This window comes from Lagopus muta, chromosome 2 (assembly GCF_023343835.1).
Source record: "Lagopus muta isolate bLagMut1 chromosome 2, bLagMut1 primary, whole genome shotgun sequence".
Classification (NCBI taxonomy): domain Eukaryota; kingdom Metazoa; phylum Chordata; class Aves; order Galliformes; family Phasianidae; genus Lagopus; species Lagopus muta.
This window is the reverse complement of record NC_064434.1, coordinates 101,410,049-101,427,406: the sequence shown is the minus strand read 5'-3', so window position 1 is coordinate 101,427,406 and position 17,358 is coordinate 101,410,049. Positions and strand designations below refer to the sequence as shown.

The 17,358-nt window shown below is 47.3% G+C and overlaps 1 protein-coding gene and 1 long non-coding RNA gene across 16 annotated transcripts in view; both read right to left on the bottom strand.

Annotated features, from left to right (window-relative positions):
* EHBP1 (EH domain binding protein 1) overlaps positions 1-10,613 on the bottom strand; it is a 196,866-nt gene extending 186,253 nt beyond the window's left edge. For 11 of the 12 annotated variants that reach the window (XM_048938418.1, XM_048938426.1, XM_048938416.1 and 8 more), the window contains exons 1-2: positions 10,515-10,613; positions 9,014-9,423 (exon numbers count right to left, since the gene is read on the bottom strand). In XM_048938418.1, coding sequence (XP_048794375.1) covers positions 9,014-9,117 — 104 coding nt within the window. In that variant the 5' untranslated portion in view covers positions 9,118-9,423; positions 10,515-10,613. Of the gene's footprint in view, positions 1-9,013; positions 9,424-10,151; positions 10,264-10,514 lie in introns of those variants that run through there. The other variant, XM_048938417.1, reaches the window with a different exon arrangement.
* Positions 10,614-11,307: 694 nt separating this feature from the next.
* LOC125690231 (uncharacterized) overlaps positions 11,308-17,358 on the bottom strand; it is a 51,010-nt gene continuing 44,959 nt past the window's right edge. For 3 of the 4 annotated variants that reach the window (XR_007375557.1, XR_007375556.1, XR_007375559.1), the window contains 2 exons: positions 13,675-13,833; positions 11,308-13,326 (listed from right to left, as the gene is read on the bottom strand). This is a non-coding gene — a long non-coding RNA (uncharacterized LOC125690231). The remainder of the gene's footprint in view (positions 13,327-13,674; positions 13,834-17,358) is intronic. The other variant, XR_007375558.1, reaches the window with a different exon arrangement.

Here is a 17,358-nt window from a genome sequence, read left to right as displayed (position 1 = left end):
CAACTGAATGATCGTTGCCCTTCATGTTCCCCAAAAAAGGTGAGCCTGTAATTAGTATGGATCAAGAGAAGTTGTAACCTCTCTTTTAGAAGAGGTTCTGAAAGAATTGTGACTCTTATGAATTATGAAAGTGAAACATGAAGACCAATGTTTGAGCAAAGCTTCATTTTATTCACAGTTGGGCCGTTAGTGACAGCAGGGCATGTCTCCAGATTAAGTACTTCTGTGCTGCTCTTTCCTGCCTAAAGGAAGAGTAGGTGCTGTTTGACATTGACTGCAAAGGCACGGTGAAGCTATGGAGCTGCTGCACAGATACTCAAGAGTTCACCTACATATGAGCATTGCTTGCTCAGCAAAATCAGGTCTGAAAGCTCAACAAGACAAAAAATCAGTTTTAAAGTGGAACACTCTACAAACGTCTCTGTGTAACACAGAATGACGAACAGAAGGAACCCAAAAGAAGGATGAAGTCCTGGGCTGCACACTGCAACACGAGATACTTCACTGATTTAGCAGTGCAGAACGTGGCTGTAAAGCAAAAGCAGATTTGTAGCCCTGCATTCTGTAGCCCTCCACAATTCACATGGGTAGACTGGATTTGTCCCCTAGCAGCTACCACCACTATTCATTGGCAGCACCCAGCCTTTCCTTCCTCTTGAGAAAGCTCAATAACACTTAGCTGATTTCAAATAGGCACACCACATCTTGAGCTATACATCTGCACATTCTACACATGGAGACATTCTCCTCTGTCATGTCTTACCAGCTTCCAGAAAGATCTTCCTCTGCTTTTAACTTGTTTTGCTGCGCGAGATGTTCAGCATAAAAGGTAGCTGAGACCCCAGCAATGAAACACATGCTAACCAAAGAGATGATGCTGGCAGAAATGCAAGGTGGCTCCACGGCTTTTCAGCAAATTACTTTTGCTCCACACATGGGTTCCTTCTGTTTAGGTCAGTTTTTGCATCTCCAAACCAAAAGATTTGCCTTGTCTTCCCAAATTCCACACAAGCACACCAGAAGACACTCACTTGGGCAGAAAAGCCTTACATTCTGCTCCTTACTGCTCTGCCTGCCCACCAGCTCAGCTCACAGCTCATTCTTTTCATCGCTGAGGAGCGCTGCAACAAGTAAACATGCCATGTAAAAAACAGCAAGGACAGCCATTTCTGTAGGCAACAAACAAGGAAACATGATCTGTCACAGAAAACCTATGGCAACCCTAAGCAAGCCTGCTCTGTGCCCACCTATTTCCCCAGCTCCAAAGGAGTTGGGCAGAAAGCCCCTTCTGTGACGGTAACAAGCAGCAGCTTTCTCCTCTGGGCCCTAACAGGACTTTGTCAATCATAAAAGATACAGACAGCTCTCACAACAAGGTGGACATAAAGAAGTTACAGCAGACTACAGTCCTACCATAGTCAACATTATCTTTTCCCCAATTGCAATTTGTTGTTGTTATCATTAATTGCAAATCAAGCAAGCGCTCTCCCAACAGCTGTTGCTAAAACAAGAAGTATTATTCTCTATATTCTTACTTCTCCAAAATTTATTTCAGACAAAGTTATTCTGCTCACTGCAGTCAGCACTTCTTCCAGGCTTGTGCACCATAAGTACTTCATTGGGGTCCACTCCAGGCAAGAGGATTGAACCCAGAGGCAAGAATGTCCACGTTCCTGCATTCGGCATGTGGCACTATGAGAGGAGACAAAGAATGGCACTGCCACCTGCCATGGCACCATGAGGGACTAAAGCAGGCATCACATCCCAACCACTAGATAGATGCTTGCAGTTCTGCTGCTTTGGCTGCTGGCACACTGACTTCTCAATTCTCTGTCAGAAAATCCCATGATTACATCAGCCACTATTTGCTATATGAAAAAAGAACCTGTAAGAAAGAAAATAGCAGCTCCTCTACTATTTTAAAACTCTGTCTTGGAATTCTGAAAAGAGAACTCAAAGGCAATAGAGCTCAAAGCAGCTATCTTCTAACGGGAGAAATGGAAATGATTTTAGCAAGAACATGAATTGCAAAAAGCAGAGCTTACCTTCCACAAGGAGACCCTGTTCTACACATACAAATCCCAATAGTGGGGGTGAGAGCACCACCACCAGATGCATTTAAAAGAAAGGATCTTTTAATAAGCATTAGCAGTAAACAGGAATGTCCTAAATTTGCCTCAGCGAGATTCTGACGCTTTTTGTGGTAAGAGAGGAAGTGGTGAAAAAAGGGTCAGGACTTTCCCATTCCTAAAATGCTCTTACATGCCAAAGATAAAAGAACACAAGGGGAAGTTTTATGAAAATTCATTTGTTTGACTTAAAAGAAATGTATTCCAAGGACTCTATCCAGCTAAGATCTGCATTTGAAGAGAAAAAGAATACAAAAACTTTGTTCTCTTGCAACTTTTTCCACAGCTTTCCTACTGTTTGGGTTACCAACAGGAAGAAACAAAACTGCATTGGTTTTCCAGGAGATGGCAGGTACACCCAGAAGGAAACTACAGGCAACAGGTAAGAAAAACGAGGCCCAGCCAGCCAGCAGCAGGACTCCAGAGCTGCAAGGACATCAAGGTTAAGCCCTGCACCAAAAAACTACAGATAAATCAGTACAGGTTGGGCTGGAACTGTGCAGACTGCTAAGTGAGATCTTTGCTGGAAGAGAGAATTAAGCTGTTTTGAGAGCTCTTTTCTGCTTTTTTAAATCTCCTCCTTACGTACTGCCACAGACAAAGGGATTCAGAGTTTACCTAACCAGCAGTCACTGCAAGTAAAGGAAGTTCACAGTGCATGCCGAGTGGCAGTGCACCATGTGCTGCCAACTGCATTCAAAGGTCCAGATTCTCCAATTACTTTGTTTAATACAGCTTTTGATATTAACAGTCCTGGCTACGCAAACATCTTCCCAAGGGTAGCTGAGAGGGTAAAGTCAGCTTATGACACTGGATGTACTTAAGGCCAGGCTGGATGTGGCTCTGGGCAGACTGGTCTAGTGACTGGTGACCCCGCACACAGCAGGGGGGTAGAAACTAGGTGATCTCTACAATCCTTTTCAACCCAGGCTATTCTGTGATTCTCTGTGGAAGCACAAGCACTAATATGTTATTCTTGGTGCACAAGACGGCCAAGGAGGCCACAGTCTTGAGGCACCAGGCAGCACAGGCACCAGAACACACAGCCAGTTTATGCTGAAATTAGTACATAGCCACAGAGACAGCAAAGCAGCTGCAGAGCCTGGCCATAGCTTCACAGTAAGTCTCAAAAAGTCTCAAATAGTACAACAGTGAAATAGAAATAAAAAAGGACCCACAATAACAATAAGGGACAGGGACACCTCAGCCCCAGAAAGCCTTGTGAGGCACAGCCCTAGCCACCACCATCCATAGCTGCATTTCTGCTAGTGTTAGCACAAGCCTCACCCACAGCTCCCAAGTCCCAGCAACGCCTTTTAGGTGCCAAAAGCCACAAGCATCCCACACCTCAACTGCCAATACACAGAGCCTTCCAGCTGAGAGGCTCTGATGCACTTACACAAACTGCACACAGAAATACATTAGTCAAATAAGGAAAACAGGAAGAAAACAAGGCCTGCTTTATTTACTGTGTGTAACTCTCAGAGAACAGAAGCTCAGCTGAACAGCCGCTGTGTTCTGGAGCCCACCATGCAGCACCCAGAGCTGCCTGCAGAGCCAGCACCCACACCAGAGAGCAGCACTGGGACACTGTGTAGAGCATGTCATCATGCCATCCAGGTGCACGGATCTGGGAGAGCCCCCCAAAGGAAGGCACACAGCCCCATTCCCACTGAGCCACCCAAGCAGAACGCTTTCACTGGGGAAATTGAAAGATCTGTTTTGTAAGTGTTTCCTCAGATTTAGTCAACCTTATCAGCCTCCTCTCCTTATTCACTCCGTGCTATGAAAGGGGTTTCAGCTCTCTCCAACCAATTAAAAACTAATTGAAGTAACAGACTGGCACTCTACAGCCTGAGACTGAAGATTCAGCTCAGCTAAGGCCTACACAATGTCATAATATTTAATTTTACTTAACCTCGTAACACTGAAAGAGCTCAAAAGGGTATTCACAGCAATCCAATCCTGAAAAAATGAAATAAATCTTTATTCTAGCTCCAGTCCACTGGGTTCAAAGGAACAGTGCACATACCTTACTGCGTGCGTGCAACAGTGCTGCAGGAACACAGCCAGCTTTTGTTTGTTTGTACAGCTCTGCAAAGAAGTTAACTAAGTGCACACACACACACACACACACAGCCTCTTCTCAAAAATAAAGCCTGTTAGAACTCCAAGGCAGGGTATTTTATTTCTTCATGGAGACATCCTCATCCCTTTAAGTGAATGAATGGCAGGCCATTAAGATGGATTTGTCCATGCTTGGCTATAACCTAATCTCTTTTGCTTCAGTTATTTTTGTTATTACTAGGATGGTAAACTAAGTCATGGAACTGCTGGAAAGAATTTGGTCTCTCAAAAGCAAATAACAGTCTGAAGATGTATTTATGATAAAATTGGTCCTTCCACATTAAGAAAAAACTTCATGTCTGGTTCTCCCAATGTAGCCTGTTAGGAACTGCACACAGGGCTCCCAACCCTGCCAAAGGGCTGCTGCAAATAGGAAATGGGTGCAAATATGCAGCATTAAGAACATGAGAAATACAGCAGGAAAGGATTTACATATACTCATACCCTTCCTATTAAAGATGTCTTCACTGCACAAAATACAACCCACAGTTTAGATGAGAAATCCCTAATTTGTAGTCCATGGCACTGACATAAGGATATAAAAGGGGTTTGCTGGCCAGCTTGGTAAGGTAGGAGCGAGGCAGATACTTCAAAGGAAATCTACATTTCTGAAATGAAAGATTTTCTTCTGGGTGTTGAGAGAGATGCGAGCTGGCAGAGAACTGCATTTGCATATGGAAAGTACGTGTGCTCTAATTGTCTGCAGGAAGAAAGGGACTGACCTCCAACACAGCTGGTGGTAAGAATTTGGAAAAGAATCACTTGGAAAGAATAAGCTTGATATACAATTTAACCCCTCAGAAAGTCCTCAGGAGAAAATTGGATACAAATTAAGAAAACAATAAAACCTATTTGCAGATGGGGATTATTTAGCATGGGATTAGAGATCTAAATCAAGAGCTGTGAGGACTGAGTGCATTTTAATTGAGGAGAAAAGCTATAAAAACCAGGAGGAAGTGTCTGATGCTTTCTGTGCACACACTGTACTGTCAGGTACACTCACATGGCCAGTGCCAATCCCATCAAGAGCTCACAACAGCAAGGCCACGGCAGAAACACGGGTCTCAGGAAACACAATTCCAAGCTCCTGAACTCCTCTGCAACATCTCTCTTTGTGCCGCACGTTTCCATGTGATTGCCCTTAATTAACAGCACTTAGGTGCTCACAAAACTTAGCAGCTACGCAAAGCGAGGCAATGACCCTGAGCAGGCAGCCTGCATTGGCTGCTAAGCGCGGAGCTCCCGGCGCCCGCAGCAGGAAAGCAGGGAGCAGAAGGCAGGCAAGCTGGTGTGAACCGAGGAATCTCAAAAAGCTCCTCTCCCTCCCAAGCGCAGTGCACGCCAAATGTTGAAATTCCTGCAGCATCCAGTTATGAAACTACAATAGAAGAGAGAAACAGATGGCCAAAGTCTTTAGGAAAAAAAATGAAGCATTACTTCATTTGCAAAAGAGAAAGAAATGTATTTGAAAATATCGAACCTACTTCAGAGCATACCGATTTGATACAAAAATAGGTGACTTACTTTGTGAACGTGCAGCCTGCCTCCAGTTAAAGCAGCATCTACGTGAGTTTTAACCCTCTGAGCACCACAGCTCCATGTATTTCAAAGCATGATTTAAAAGCAAAGCAATTCATGTAAATGACAGGCGTTTCACACATCCTGCAAGGGAGCATCGTATCTTTACACATTTCCACCGGTTTCAAGCAGCACCTGCATCCAGGGAAGTGGTTTTCCTACCCACAAAAACACATGGTGACAAGCATGTATGAAGAACTCAGAAATGAGGCCACACTACACCTGGAAGATCCTGCTGAATCCGTGACTTGCAAGATACCCATACAGAGAAATAAGGAAACACAAAAGCCACCCCCAAAGAGTCCATGAGTTCAGCCATACAAGGCTGATCCAGCCCTGAATGCTTTGCTTCCATGCTCTGCTCCTCCAAGCCAGGACTGCCATGCTGGCTGCGAAATCCCACGCTGCCCCAGCTTATCCCAAGAGTCAGCAGAGGATGACACACTCCAGCACCACCAAGCAAGAGCCTTTCAAAAAATCAAGTGCTTATATGATTAATGCAAAGCATTACGTTTTCACAGGAGCAGGGCTCACTAATCCATACTGAAGACCCAGGCTGCATTTATTTATTTATATGAAGCACAAGGCTCTATATGAACTAACTGCTCGATTTTTCAAAGGTACTGAGCTGCTACAATAATTAGGGCTGGGTCAGAGAGAGCAGCCAGAATGCCATGGAAGCAACTCGGCCCTGCTAATTACCTGAAAATGAAGCTTTTCTAATGAAACAGCAACAACACTGGGCAGCCCGTCACAATCTGTGCCCCCAGACACTACCAGTGGAAAGCAGTCACCTGAGAGAAGCTGCCAACAGGAGTAAGAAATGAGAGACAGCAGGGGTTGTCAGCCTATGCAGGAGAAATGCTGCTGCTCCTGGAGGTGATGCTTTTAAAGACTGGAGCAGCAACAAGAGAGTGGCAGTGACCTTCCAGCACACGCTTCTGAGCTGCTCTGAACACTAAGCAAAAACATTCCGAGTCAACACAAGTTCAGAGGAGCCAAAAAGCAAGACAGCTTCCCAGGAACCCACCTGAGGCTGCTAACTGTGCACAGGCAGCTTCGAATGTACGAGTTGCTTCCCAAAGTCAGACCAACAGAACCCCAACAGCAGAGAGCAGCTCAGAGCACACAGCCTGGCCCAGCCGTGCACAACCTCGTGCACAAACGCATCTCAGTTCAACTGTGTTTATGAGTGCATTGTCATTTCTTTTAAAGTATCAATGGAGCATTCTTTTCCTGCAGAAACACTGCATTGTCCAAATGCCAGTACATTAAAATAACTCAGTGCTTACCACATTTTGATCCAAATACACTTAGAGCGTGGAGCTACAAACACAGACGATAACTCTGATGCTTAATACATGTTAGGAGTGCTTTCAGTGAAAAGAGCATATGGAGTTCATTTCTCCCTTGGAACTCACATGTTTAAGGAACGTTTTTGTTAAGGCTCTCCAAACAAGAGGAAACAGAACAGAAAGCTCATAATCAAATGATTGTGTGAATGATGTTTTTCCCCATTGTTTTTTTTCCTAGAATTCATCCACATTTCACCACCATGCCTCTTTCCTCACAACCAATGCAAGCACCAACCCTGCATGTTACCATCAAAGAACACAAAGCAAAGACTCAGATGCACAACTTCTAAAATATACATCAGCTGCACGTTTGAGGTTATGAAAGGCAGTATCACTACTCAACGTGCTGGGTATTGCTAGGTGGTCACTCTATGAAAGACTAAGAAGTTAATTGTTTCTAAATTAACGAGACTGCAGCCAAACTTGTGTGTGTGACTTTTTCTTGAGTGAAATGAGGTTGCAGATTCAATCTGAACATTCATACTTCAGTATTGAAGCGTTCTGCACACTCACAAGAAAAGAGTAAAAGTGAAAATGAGAGCAAAAAGAGGTGAGTTGGTGTGAAGAATAAATAGAAGATGAAAAGCCATAAAACATTATACACACAAGTACTGAAATAAACCTGATACAATCACCATGGAGAACTCCTGGGCCTGAACTGAATGGTTGGTCACCTGAGATGACCATGACAGCCTCTTTCAACCTTGACAATATTTTTATTCCTAAGTTTGTTCAGTGAAAGAAAGTTCAAATTCAAAAATAATTCTGTTTCTTGATCATCTATGGAGACACTTTAAGCTAGCAGGTAGTTTATTACAAGTAAACAAACAACTAAGCCAGCGGTGTTTCTTTAAGGCAGAGCAGCAAGCAGCCTTCCAGCACATTTGACAGACATTTCCAACACCGAGAAACAGAACTTGAATTTGTAGAGGCAATTACTCACAACCAGCAAAGGCAGCCAATGCAAGGGCCAGCCTTGCCAACAGGATAAAGCAAGTATTAGGAGGAGGCTGCTGATTGTTTCAGGGCAGTTTGAACACCTCTGTCCAGAAGGACAGCAAAGTACTTTCTCCATGCCCTGGTACTACAGCTCACACTGATGCGAGGAATTACAACATCCATATTCCAAAGGTATAAAAGCATTCACGTACTTGTAACATGGAGATATTTGCTAGCAGACTATAAAAGCTGTTTCCAGTCTTCCCCATCAGATGCACTTAAGTTCATTTTGCACAGGAAGCAAGACATGCTTGTGCCAGACCGCACAATTAATATAACTGCTGTCTAGTCAGCTCCAAAGTCATCCAACTGGACCGCTGCTGCACGAAATTCCTGTCCAACTAAACAAATACCTTCAGACAATTCCCAAGGATCCATCTCTCATCTCTTTCCTTTAGAAGATGGAAAGGAAGGAGGAGAGATGAGACATTCTCGAGTAAAGGAGTCAAAATCAAAACCGGACGACAACACCACCATGTTCAGGGCTGATCCCAAATGACTCAGTAAGCTAAGGGCAGCATCAGCAGGGGACGTTCAGCCCTAAGAGCAAGCTGCAGGTCAGAAAAGGACTCTTGGAAAATATCTACAATATAAATAGATGAATAGCAAAAAAAGCCCCACTAAGCTGCAGGTGCCGAGCTCATAAGTGCACTGTCCCACACTATAACACCAGCAAAGAAAATCACAACACAGAACAAAACCAACAGGTCCAAAATGCTGGTCCCCAGAGAGATCACACACCGCGAGCAACACGCAACGGGCAACATCCTTCAATTTCAGCATCAATGACTCCTCATTTGGGCAGCAGCGCGAGCCACTTCTTACCATTTTTTGGTGCACTCCACCATCAACTCCTGGTAAGAGGCCACAAACTGGAACTTGGATGCATGTTTCCCAACACGCTGCAGTCTTTTCCAAACTGAAGCCATGACGGCGAGAAACACCAATGCTGTGGCACAGTCGCAGGAACACCAAAGTAGGCGTAAGAGCGTGCGTGCTCAATGCTAGCAGGTTTATATACAGATGCGGGAAAAACAACGCACAAGAAGCTCAAGAGGATGTCTACAACTCATATTCCACCTCTCCTTTCTTCACGGTAGAAAATCCCAGCGCAGCTGAACGGCTCATCACTGTCCAGGAGCAGCATGCAATGGGGGCTGCAGAGCGAGCGAAAGATGCGAGGAAGTTCTCTCATGGAGCCATCGTCATTCCTCACACAGCGGATGGCGTGGAGACTGCAGGACCGGGAGACAAAAAGGCCGGGGAGGAGGCAGGTTAGCAGGCAGGTTACAAGGCAGCGCTGCCATCGCTCCCGGCACGGAACCCTCCGCACGAGGACCACAAACCACACCACGTTTGCGTCGACGGACCCCATCCCGTCACCCCGAATAAATGCATATATTTATACCGCTGCAGCAATTTCAGGAACGCAAACCGCGAGCCCGTTCGGAGGCGTATCAACGCGTCCTTTTAGCGGCACCGCCACCGCCGGCAGCAGCGAGCGGAGGGGCCCGGCGGCACCTCGGGAAGCGAGGCGGGACGCGGGGAGCCGCTTTCTTTGTCTCCGCGCCGATGACAAAAGGTGTAGCGGTCGTGCCCCATCGTCGCACCCTCAAGGCGGAAGGCGCGGGCAGGAGGGGAGCGCTAAGCTCAACCTCCCGGCTTGGGGAACGATGAGGGCGGCCCCGGCCACTCCGCCGTCCGCGGGTGGCCCTCCGTCCCGGCCGACGGAGGCGGCGGCCGGGAGGCGCGGCGGCGCGGAGCGCTGCACCTGGCGGCGGCGTTCACCTGCGGCCCGCCGGAGCCCCGCTTCCCCGCCGCGCCCTGCCGGCCGCTGTCAGCCCCGCGCCCCCCGCAGCCGTTCGCCGACAGCCGTTGGATTTAAAAATTAAAACGCCGCCGGCAAGGAGCGCGCGCGGGGCGGCGGGGAGCGGGCGGGGAAGGCGCGGGGCGCGGCGCTCACCTGCAGCCGCTCCTCACGGCGCTCCCCGGGCCGGGCGCCGGCACCGCGCGGCGAGCCGAGAGGCGGCCCCGCCGCTGCCCATCGCCGCTGCGGAGCTCCGCGGCCGTCCCCGACTTCCCGCGGCGACTGCCGGGCTGCGCGTCGCCTCCGGCCGCCTCACGCCCCGCCGGCCGGGCAGCCCGCGCGGGTCCCGCCGCGCCTCACGCCGTCACCATCGCCCTCCCGTCGGCGCCGCGCCGCGCCGCGTCTCGCCTCGGCCCGGCCCGGCCCGCCGCCCCTCAGCCGGCCCGGCCCGCCCCCACCGTCCATTGGCTGAGCCGCGCGCTCCGCGCGAACCATTGGCCGCCACTCCGCGTCGATCACCTGCGGGCCGGAGGGGCGATCCTCGCGCAACGGGGAGAGCGAAGCTGTGAGGGGAGACGGTGCTCGCGAGCCTGCTCTCCTGAGCTCCCCCTCCCGTCAATCTCTTTCCCATTGGCTTCGGTGCCCGAGGAGGAGGGGCCGCGCGGTAGGAAAGGCCATTCATAGGCGAGCTCGGCCGCCCGTCAGCGCGAGAACGCGCGGCGATTGGCGGAGGCGCTTCCTAAAGCAGCCAGGTGGGCGCGGCGGGAGCGGCGGGCTGTCATGGAGGGGGCGTGGCGGCGCGCGGGCGGGCTGCGGCACCCACGGGCCGGGCCGTCCCGTCCCGTCAGGCGTGCTCTCCTGGCAGGCGTGGCCGCTGCTCTGCTCTCCTCGCACCTCGGCGGCTTTGTACACGAGTGTAAGATTTCCTGCCCGGTTCCGCACGCACAGTAATTCCAGCATGCTAAACGCTGACGTGACTTCTTTTTTTTTTTTTTTTTTTTTTTTTAAATGTCGACCAGCTGCTCAGGATTTGGGAAATGAGGCCAGGCGCGCAGCGCCTCCAGGTTATTTTCCTCCATCCCAGCGAGGGCTGCTGGTTGCCCGGTGACTCGTGTTTCTGCCCTCATTATTTATTAATGTGTCCATTTCAGCTTCGAGTTAACGCCAGGCTGCAGAAGCACGCAGCGAACGGCGGTGCTGCCTGCCCTGTTGCAAGCAGGAAAATAGCACTATGACGAATAGGTAGATGCTTTTTTATTAATTAAAGATACGTTGTATCCACAGTGAGATCTCTGTGAACAATATTCCTGTCAAAACTGTCCTTCGCCTGAAGAAAGCTGTGGAGGTGTATATGCGTGTGTTTGTGTGTGTTTGTGCCTGCCCGCCTCACCGTCACCTGGAAATGGCACAGCGTGGGCTGCTGAGTGCTGCTCAGGCTGGGATGCTGCTGGGGTGATCAGGGAGTCCCCAGAGCAGCCTGACCTGGTTCTTACAAGCACCAAGGACGCTCTTGCTATCCAAAAATACACGCTCGTGCTCTGTGGTTCCCTTTTCCTTTCCTTCTGCTGACACTACGATATCCAGCCTCTTTCACAAACTCTACAAAAATCCCCTTTGCTACTTTCCCCACAATTTTGATTCTCATTCCCTGACTTCGTCCTGATGGTGGAAGATTTTAAGCGTCCTGGTCCACGTACAAAGATTAGCTATGCTCTGCATATGTTATTCCCTGTTAATCTCTAAAGCTGTGCAGCCTCTCCCTCCTCCTTCATCACCTCTTCATCAGAATGACTAAGGACAGGTTGTTCACCAGGAAAGAAATGACCTTTGCTAGAAATAGCTATCATTATAAATCTGTTTCCCCGTCCTTCTGTACATGAGCCTGCAGAAATGTCACCGAGGAAATTGACTAATTGGATTATATCAAATTTGCAAGAGCATTCAGCTTTCTGAGGCGATGGGCTGTGCCTTCACCTGCTACATCTTAAACTTCCTTATCTTTCTGGATCCCTTCAGAAGTTTGATCCCACCTTAACAAAGGTAGTGGACCATTTGTACAGACTTCCCCAGATCTGAGCAAAGCGCCGTCCCGATCCTCAATGTGTTGTTGCTGACTGATTGATTTGCAGTGCCTTACAATTCAGTTCTGCGATATGTGATGCTCACTGGGTTCTGTTGAAGCGTAGGAGCCTGATGGCTCTTTGCTTTATTTCACCACAACACAAAATGTATGCAGCAATGGAACCAGTTTTTTAATCCTCTCTTCTTCCTTTGTTTCTTATTTTTTTGCTGGAACAACTCCACTGAGCTGTCTTTCCACACCAGCTGATGACACCAATGGCCATTCTGTATTGGAAGGAAAAATGTTTTGAAGGTTCCCTCTGCTAACTTAAAACTTTTTTTAGGGGAGGTGAAGGTGGAATACTCCATTTCTCTGTGCAATGAAAACTTGACTTTGAAAGTGGCACCTGAGAAAAGGTGACTCCCTCATGGCAGAACTAGTCCTGTTGCTATCGTAGCCTGTAGTGAAAGTATAAGACTTAAGCAACATGTTCTGTGTTGCTCTTGAGGAAGTAGCACTAAGTATAACAATATCACAATTTGGATTTTGCCTTACCAGCAAAAAGACAGGATGTGTTCTGTTGGACTTGTTAACACTCTGGCACGGACAGAGGCCAACAGGCCACCCTGATACTCACCTCCTGATCTGCTGACCTGTGTAGTGTTTCTCCTGCTTGACTTCAGCCCACAGCTGCTATGTGGTGAAACCCTGCTGTGCTCTGGCCAGAAGGAGTGCCCCAAAATCCCATTCCCTGGGTGGCGGCTTCATGTCACAGCCTTTGCAAACAGCTTCACTTCCCAGAGGTTCTCCTGCCCAGCCCGAGGTTCTGTAGGTAAAGCCAAGAGTGTTTCTGCAAGGGAGGAGGAAAAACATCCTCACGTGTAATTCCTTTATCCCACCTCAATCTGGCTGAAATTCTTCCTAAACCACTCAGCAGTAAGGGAGACGACGTATTTGTCTACAGATGAGGTCAAGGACAGGAGCCACATTCCTGGAATGCAGAAGCCACGTTGCAGCAGCTCAGCCCTTGGAGCCAAGACGAAAGATGGGGTGTTGATGGTGGAGACCCACACACTGCGGACAGCACTGCCTTATTCTGCCACACAGAATACTGGGTTAGAACTGATTTCTTCAAGGAACATTCCCCAGTATTATTTCCAGTCAGTCGTGTTGGCTGGCTTGCAAATGGTCTGAACAAGTTAACGAGTTTTGTCATCCAGCTTTTGGTATCCTTTAGGATTGTGCCCTCATTGTGGCCTCAGTTTCTTCCTTAAAAAAAATAAAAATAAAAATAAAAGAGAGAAAGAGAGGAAGAAAGGAAGAAAGGGAAATGAGAAAAAAAAAAGCAGCCTGTGCTTTGTCCATAAATAGCAGCTTTCGATCTTTTCATCATGCTCTTGTACCTTTTCCAGTTCTTCAATACCTTCCTGTGTGGTCTCCCTTGCCTTTTTGCAAAGCAAAATTATGCTTGTTTAGGACATCCTGCAGCATTAATGAGATTAAGAGTTTCTTTGTTTGTTGTCTTCTTTTTTGTTTGTTTTTAAATAAAAAAACTACATTTCTTACCAAATAATTCAGCTGTTGATTTAATTTAAGATGCCCTTCAGGAATACTGACCTTGATTTTCTGAAACTGTTTGCTTTTTCCTCATTGTAGTAACTTCTCTTTGTCTTCTCTGAAATTCTTTTCACCTTTGAGCCTTCTTTTTTAACATATACTTTATTCATAACCTAATTGCTTCTTACACAGCCTGTCAACAGCGCTCTGCAAAGACAGCTGAAAGGGAGAAGGCCTTTAGACAAGTGATAGACAAGATAAGCAAGGATTTGCAAAAAAATATTTCAGATGGGTACGGCAGCACAAGTGAGAAAGTGAGACTCCTTCTCCACAAAAGCAGGATCTGAACAAAGACCCTTTTCCAAAAGCACTAGCAGAAAATCTGAGATGAAGCAAGTTCAACTGCAGATGGAGGTTTGTAGAGGCACCTAAAGAAATTGCCAGTGCGGCAATGGAGGGGTCGAGGAGTTACAGTTGTGGAGCCCATGCATTTCTTTTTTTAATCTGAGATCCTGATTATTAGAAACCGAGTAGTTGGACACGCAATCAGAATACCATACTGGAAAAGAATTTAAGCCTTTTAACTGTATTTCAATAACTCTGCATAAATACCAGAGAAATCATAAAAATGTAATACAGCTGTCTCCAAAGATTATGCAGGAAATTCCTCTTTGTCCAAATACAATATCGTATGTCGCCTTTAAAGAGAACGCCTAGTTAACTTTGGATCTACACCATCAGTCATCCACACGGCCTGCTAGGAACAGAGGTATGCTGCCTTGCAGTGGGGGAATTAACCAGGCACAGGCCAGCACAGAACACGTCCAAGGAAATCCTCACCAAGATCCAAACCAGGGGCATGACGGTCCCCCTGTACTCAGCTCTGCTGAGACCACACCTCGAGAGCTGTGTTCAGTGTTGGGCTCCTCACTACAAGAAAGACATCAAAGGCCATGGAATGTGGCCAGAGAAGGGCAACAGAGCTGTGATGGGTCTGGAGCACAAGCGTGATGGGGACCAGCTGAGGGAACTGGGATTGTTCAGTCTGGGGAAGGGGAGACCTTATTGCACTCTTACAACTGTCTGAAAGGAGAGTCAGATAGGAGTGATAGAGCTGATGGCCTCAAGTGGTGCCAGAGAAGATTCAGGTTGAGTGTTAGGAAACATCTCTTCTCCAAAAGAGCAGTGAGGCAGTGGCACAGGCTGCCCAGGGAGGTGGAGTCACCGTCCCTGGAGGTGCTCAAGAACCGTGGAGAGGTGACACAGAAGACGTGGGTTAATGGGCAACATTGGTGGCAGGAAGACAGATGGACATGATGATCTGAGAGGCTTTTTCCAACCTTAATGATTCTATGAGTTCTTGCAGACGTGACAAGACTATCTATTATGCAACCTAGGCTCCTACTAGACAAAGGAAATTTGTAACACCAGAACCAGTTGTTGTAACGAACATCATACAACAAGACATTAGGGCCTAATGCAAACAGTGACATGGCTTAGCCCTGCAGAGGGTTTATGATTAGCAAAGTTGTAGTTAATGAAAATGAAACCATGAACCTAATCTATGCAAGGACACACAAATGGACAAGCATTTGCAGGCATTAGTCCTGGTGTTGGAGACACCACAGGGAAAACCTGTCTTTTTTGAACTGTATCCAGTCCAGGGCTCCCCTACTCAAAAAAGACAGGGGTCTCCTAGGAGTGCAGCAGAGAGCCATAAAGATGATACAGGGCCTGGAGCATCTCCTTTATGAGAAAAGGCTGAGAGATCTGAGGCTGCTCAGCCTGGGGAAAAGATGACTGAGGAGAGATGTGATTCATGTTTATGAATACCTAAAGGGAGGTGGGAGGCAAGTGGACAAGGCCAGGCTCTTCTCAGTGGAATGTAGTGACAGAACAAGGAGTCACATCCTAGAACTTGAACACTTGAAGTTCCATACTAATACACAGAATAACTTCTTTACAGTAAGGGTGATGGGGCACTGGTAAAGGCTGACCAGAGAGGTTGTGGAGTCTCTATCTATGGAGATATTCAACACCAAGCTAGATGCTGACCTGTGTGATCTATTGAAGAGAACCTGCTTTAGCAGGGGGTTGGACTTGATGACCTTGAAGGTCTTTTCCAACCTGAGCAATTCTGTGATTCTGTGTTGTAAAACTGATTGTAAAATTGCCTTCTCCCATTTTTACAATCTCAGCCATATCCAAACTATGTAATTCAGGTTCAGAAACTGCTCTTCAGTATGTCCAAATCAATCCACATGTATTTAACAGTGTTGCAAATTATTTCAACTGAGTGTATTACTTTAAGTCTTTGTTAATCTCTATGTACACTTCTAACACTGTGTGCATTGAAGTCACAATATGCAAATGTTGACTAACGCCTGCAGTGCTCTGTGCTTACACAGAGAGCTGATCTCCAAAGCACAGAATGGGACTTCAGCCCTTCCATCCTGGCACTAATCATAAAATTGTTTGAATCAGAAGGGACCCTTTATCTAGTCTAACACCCCAGCAATGAACAGACACCTACAGCTTGATCAGATTGCTCAGAGCCCCGTCCAGCCTGACCTTGGATATCTCTGAGATGACTTAAGGAGTGAGCGGTCCAGTGCATAGTTAGGAAGAAACAAGTTGGAGCTCACAAAAGATGGGCTGCAGGGCTCATTCTGCCAGATCACAGCAGTGTTTGGCTGGTGGAGGACAAACAGCCTTACCCACCATTTGTCCCTGTGGGAGACTGCTCAGTGAGTCCCAGCTGAAGGAGGAGGTTGAGCTAGTCAGCTGTTTTTCCTCCTCAGTCTGGGAAGGGACATTCAGATTTCTTTCTCTGAATAGTTTTGGGAATCTTATATGCCCAGGAGGAATGAATGCTTTTACAACACCATAGAGCTACAATTAAAAAACAAACTTAAACAGTCACCACAGGTATACTTCCCTTCCATCACTACCCAGCACTCTGGAGCTCAGCAAGGACATACACAACAACAGCAAAAGGCTGGTGAGGGCATCTCAGCCTTTCTTCCTGATAAAATATCCTGTATCATCCAAATAAGCCAATCTGTCTGTTCAGGGGAACAACAGATAAATCGGACGTCTTGCAAAGCCCAAGAAAAATAACACCTCAGTGCTGTTGAAAAGAAAGCTATCAGAGATTAATTTGTCTGATGATCAGTCTTTATGCTGAAGAAGAACAAGAGTCCTTTCATGCATGTTGAATTTACCTGTAGTGCGTATCAGCTTCTGTCAGCAAAGCTCTAAGCACTGCTGGTTTAGGGCAATGGATGATGGCTGCTGCCTGGCACCTGCCTTCAGCACAGCGCTCTTGCATCCCAAAGCTGAGCTGGCAAGGCTATGGCTCCACCAGGCAGAGGCAGAATCCAGCTCTTGCTGAAGGGGCCTAGAAGGGCTGGGAGAGGAGGAGCTGCTGGAAGAGGCCATCCCATGTTCTCTGGTCTGCAGAAGGAGTGGTGGTGCCAGCCAGGCACAGGAACAACATGGTGCAGAGAAGCAGTTTGACACGAGGTCCAAAAGTCATGTCCATTTCCAGCTCTGCCGAAGGTTATCTTATACAACCTCTTAGTCAGCTCTGCAACAAAAGAGTACTGATGATCACCTACCTTTAAATGTAGGGTTTACATTCTCACACACTTCGTGGTGTGCCAAGACATGCTACAATCAATTAGAAGGGAAGACTTGTATTCTAGTTTTTGTGATTTCAAATGCACTTGCCTTCCAGCAGAC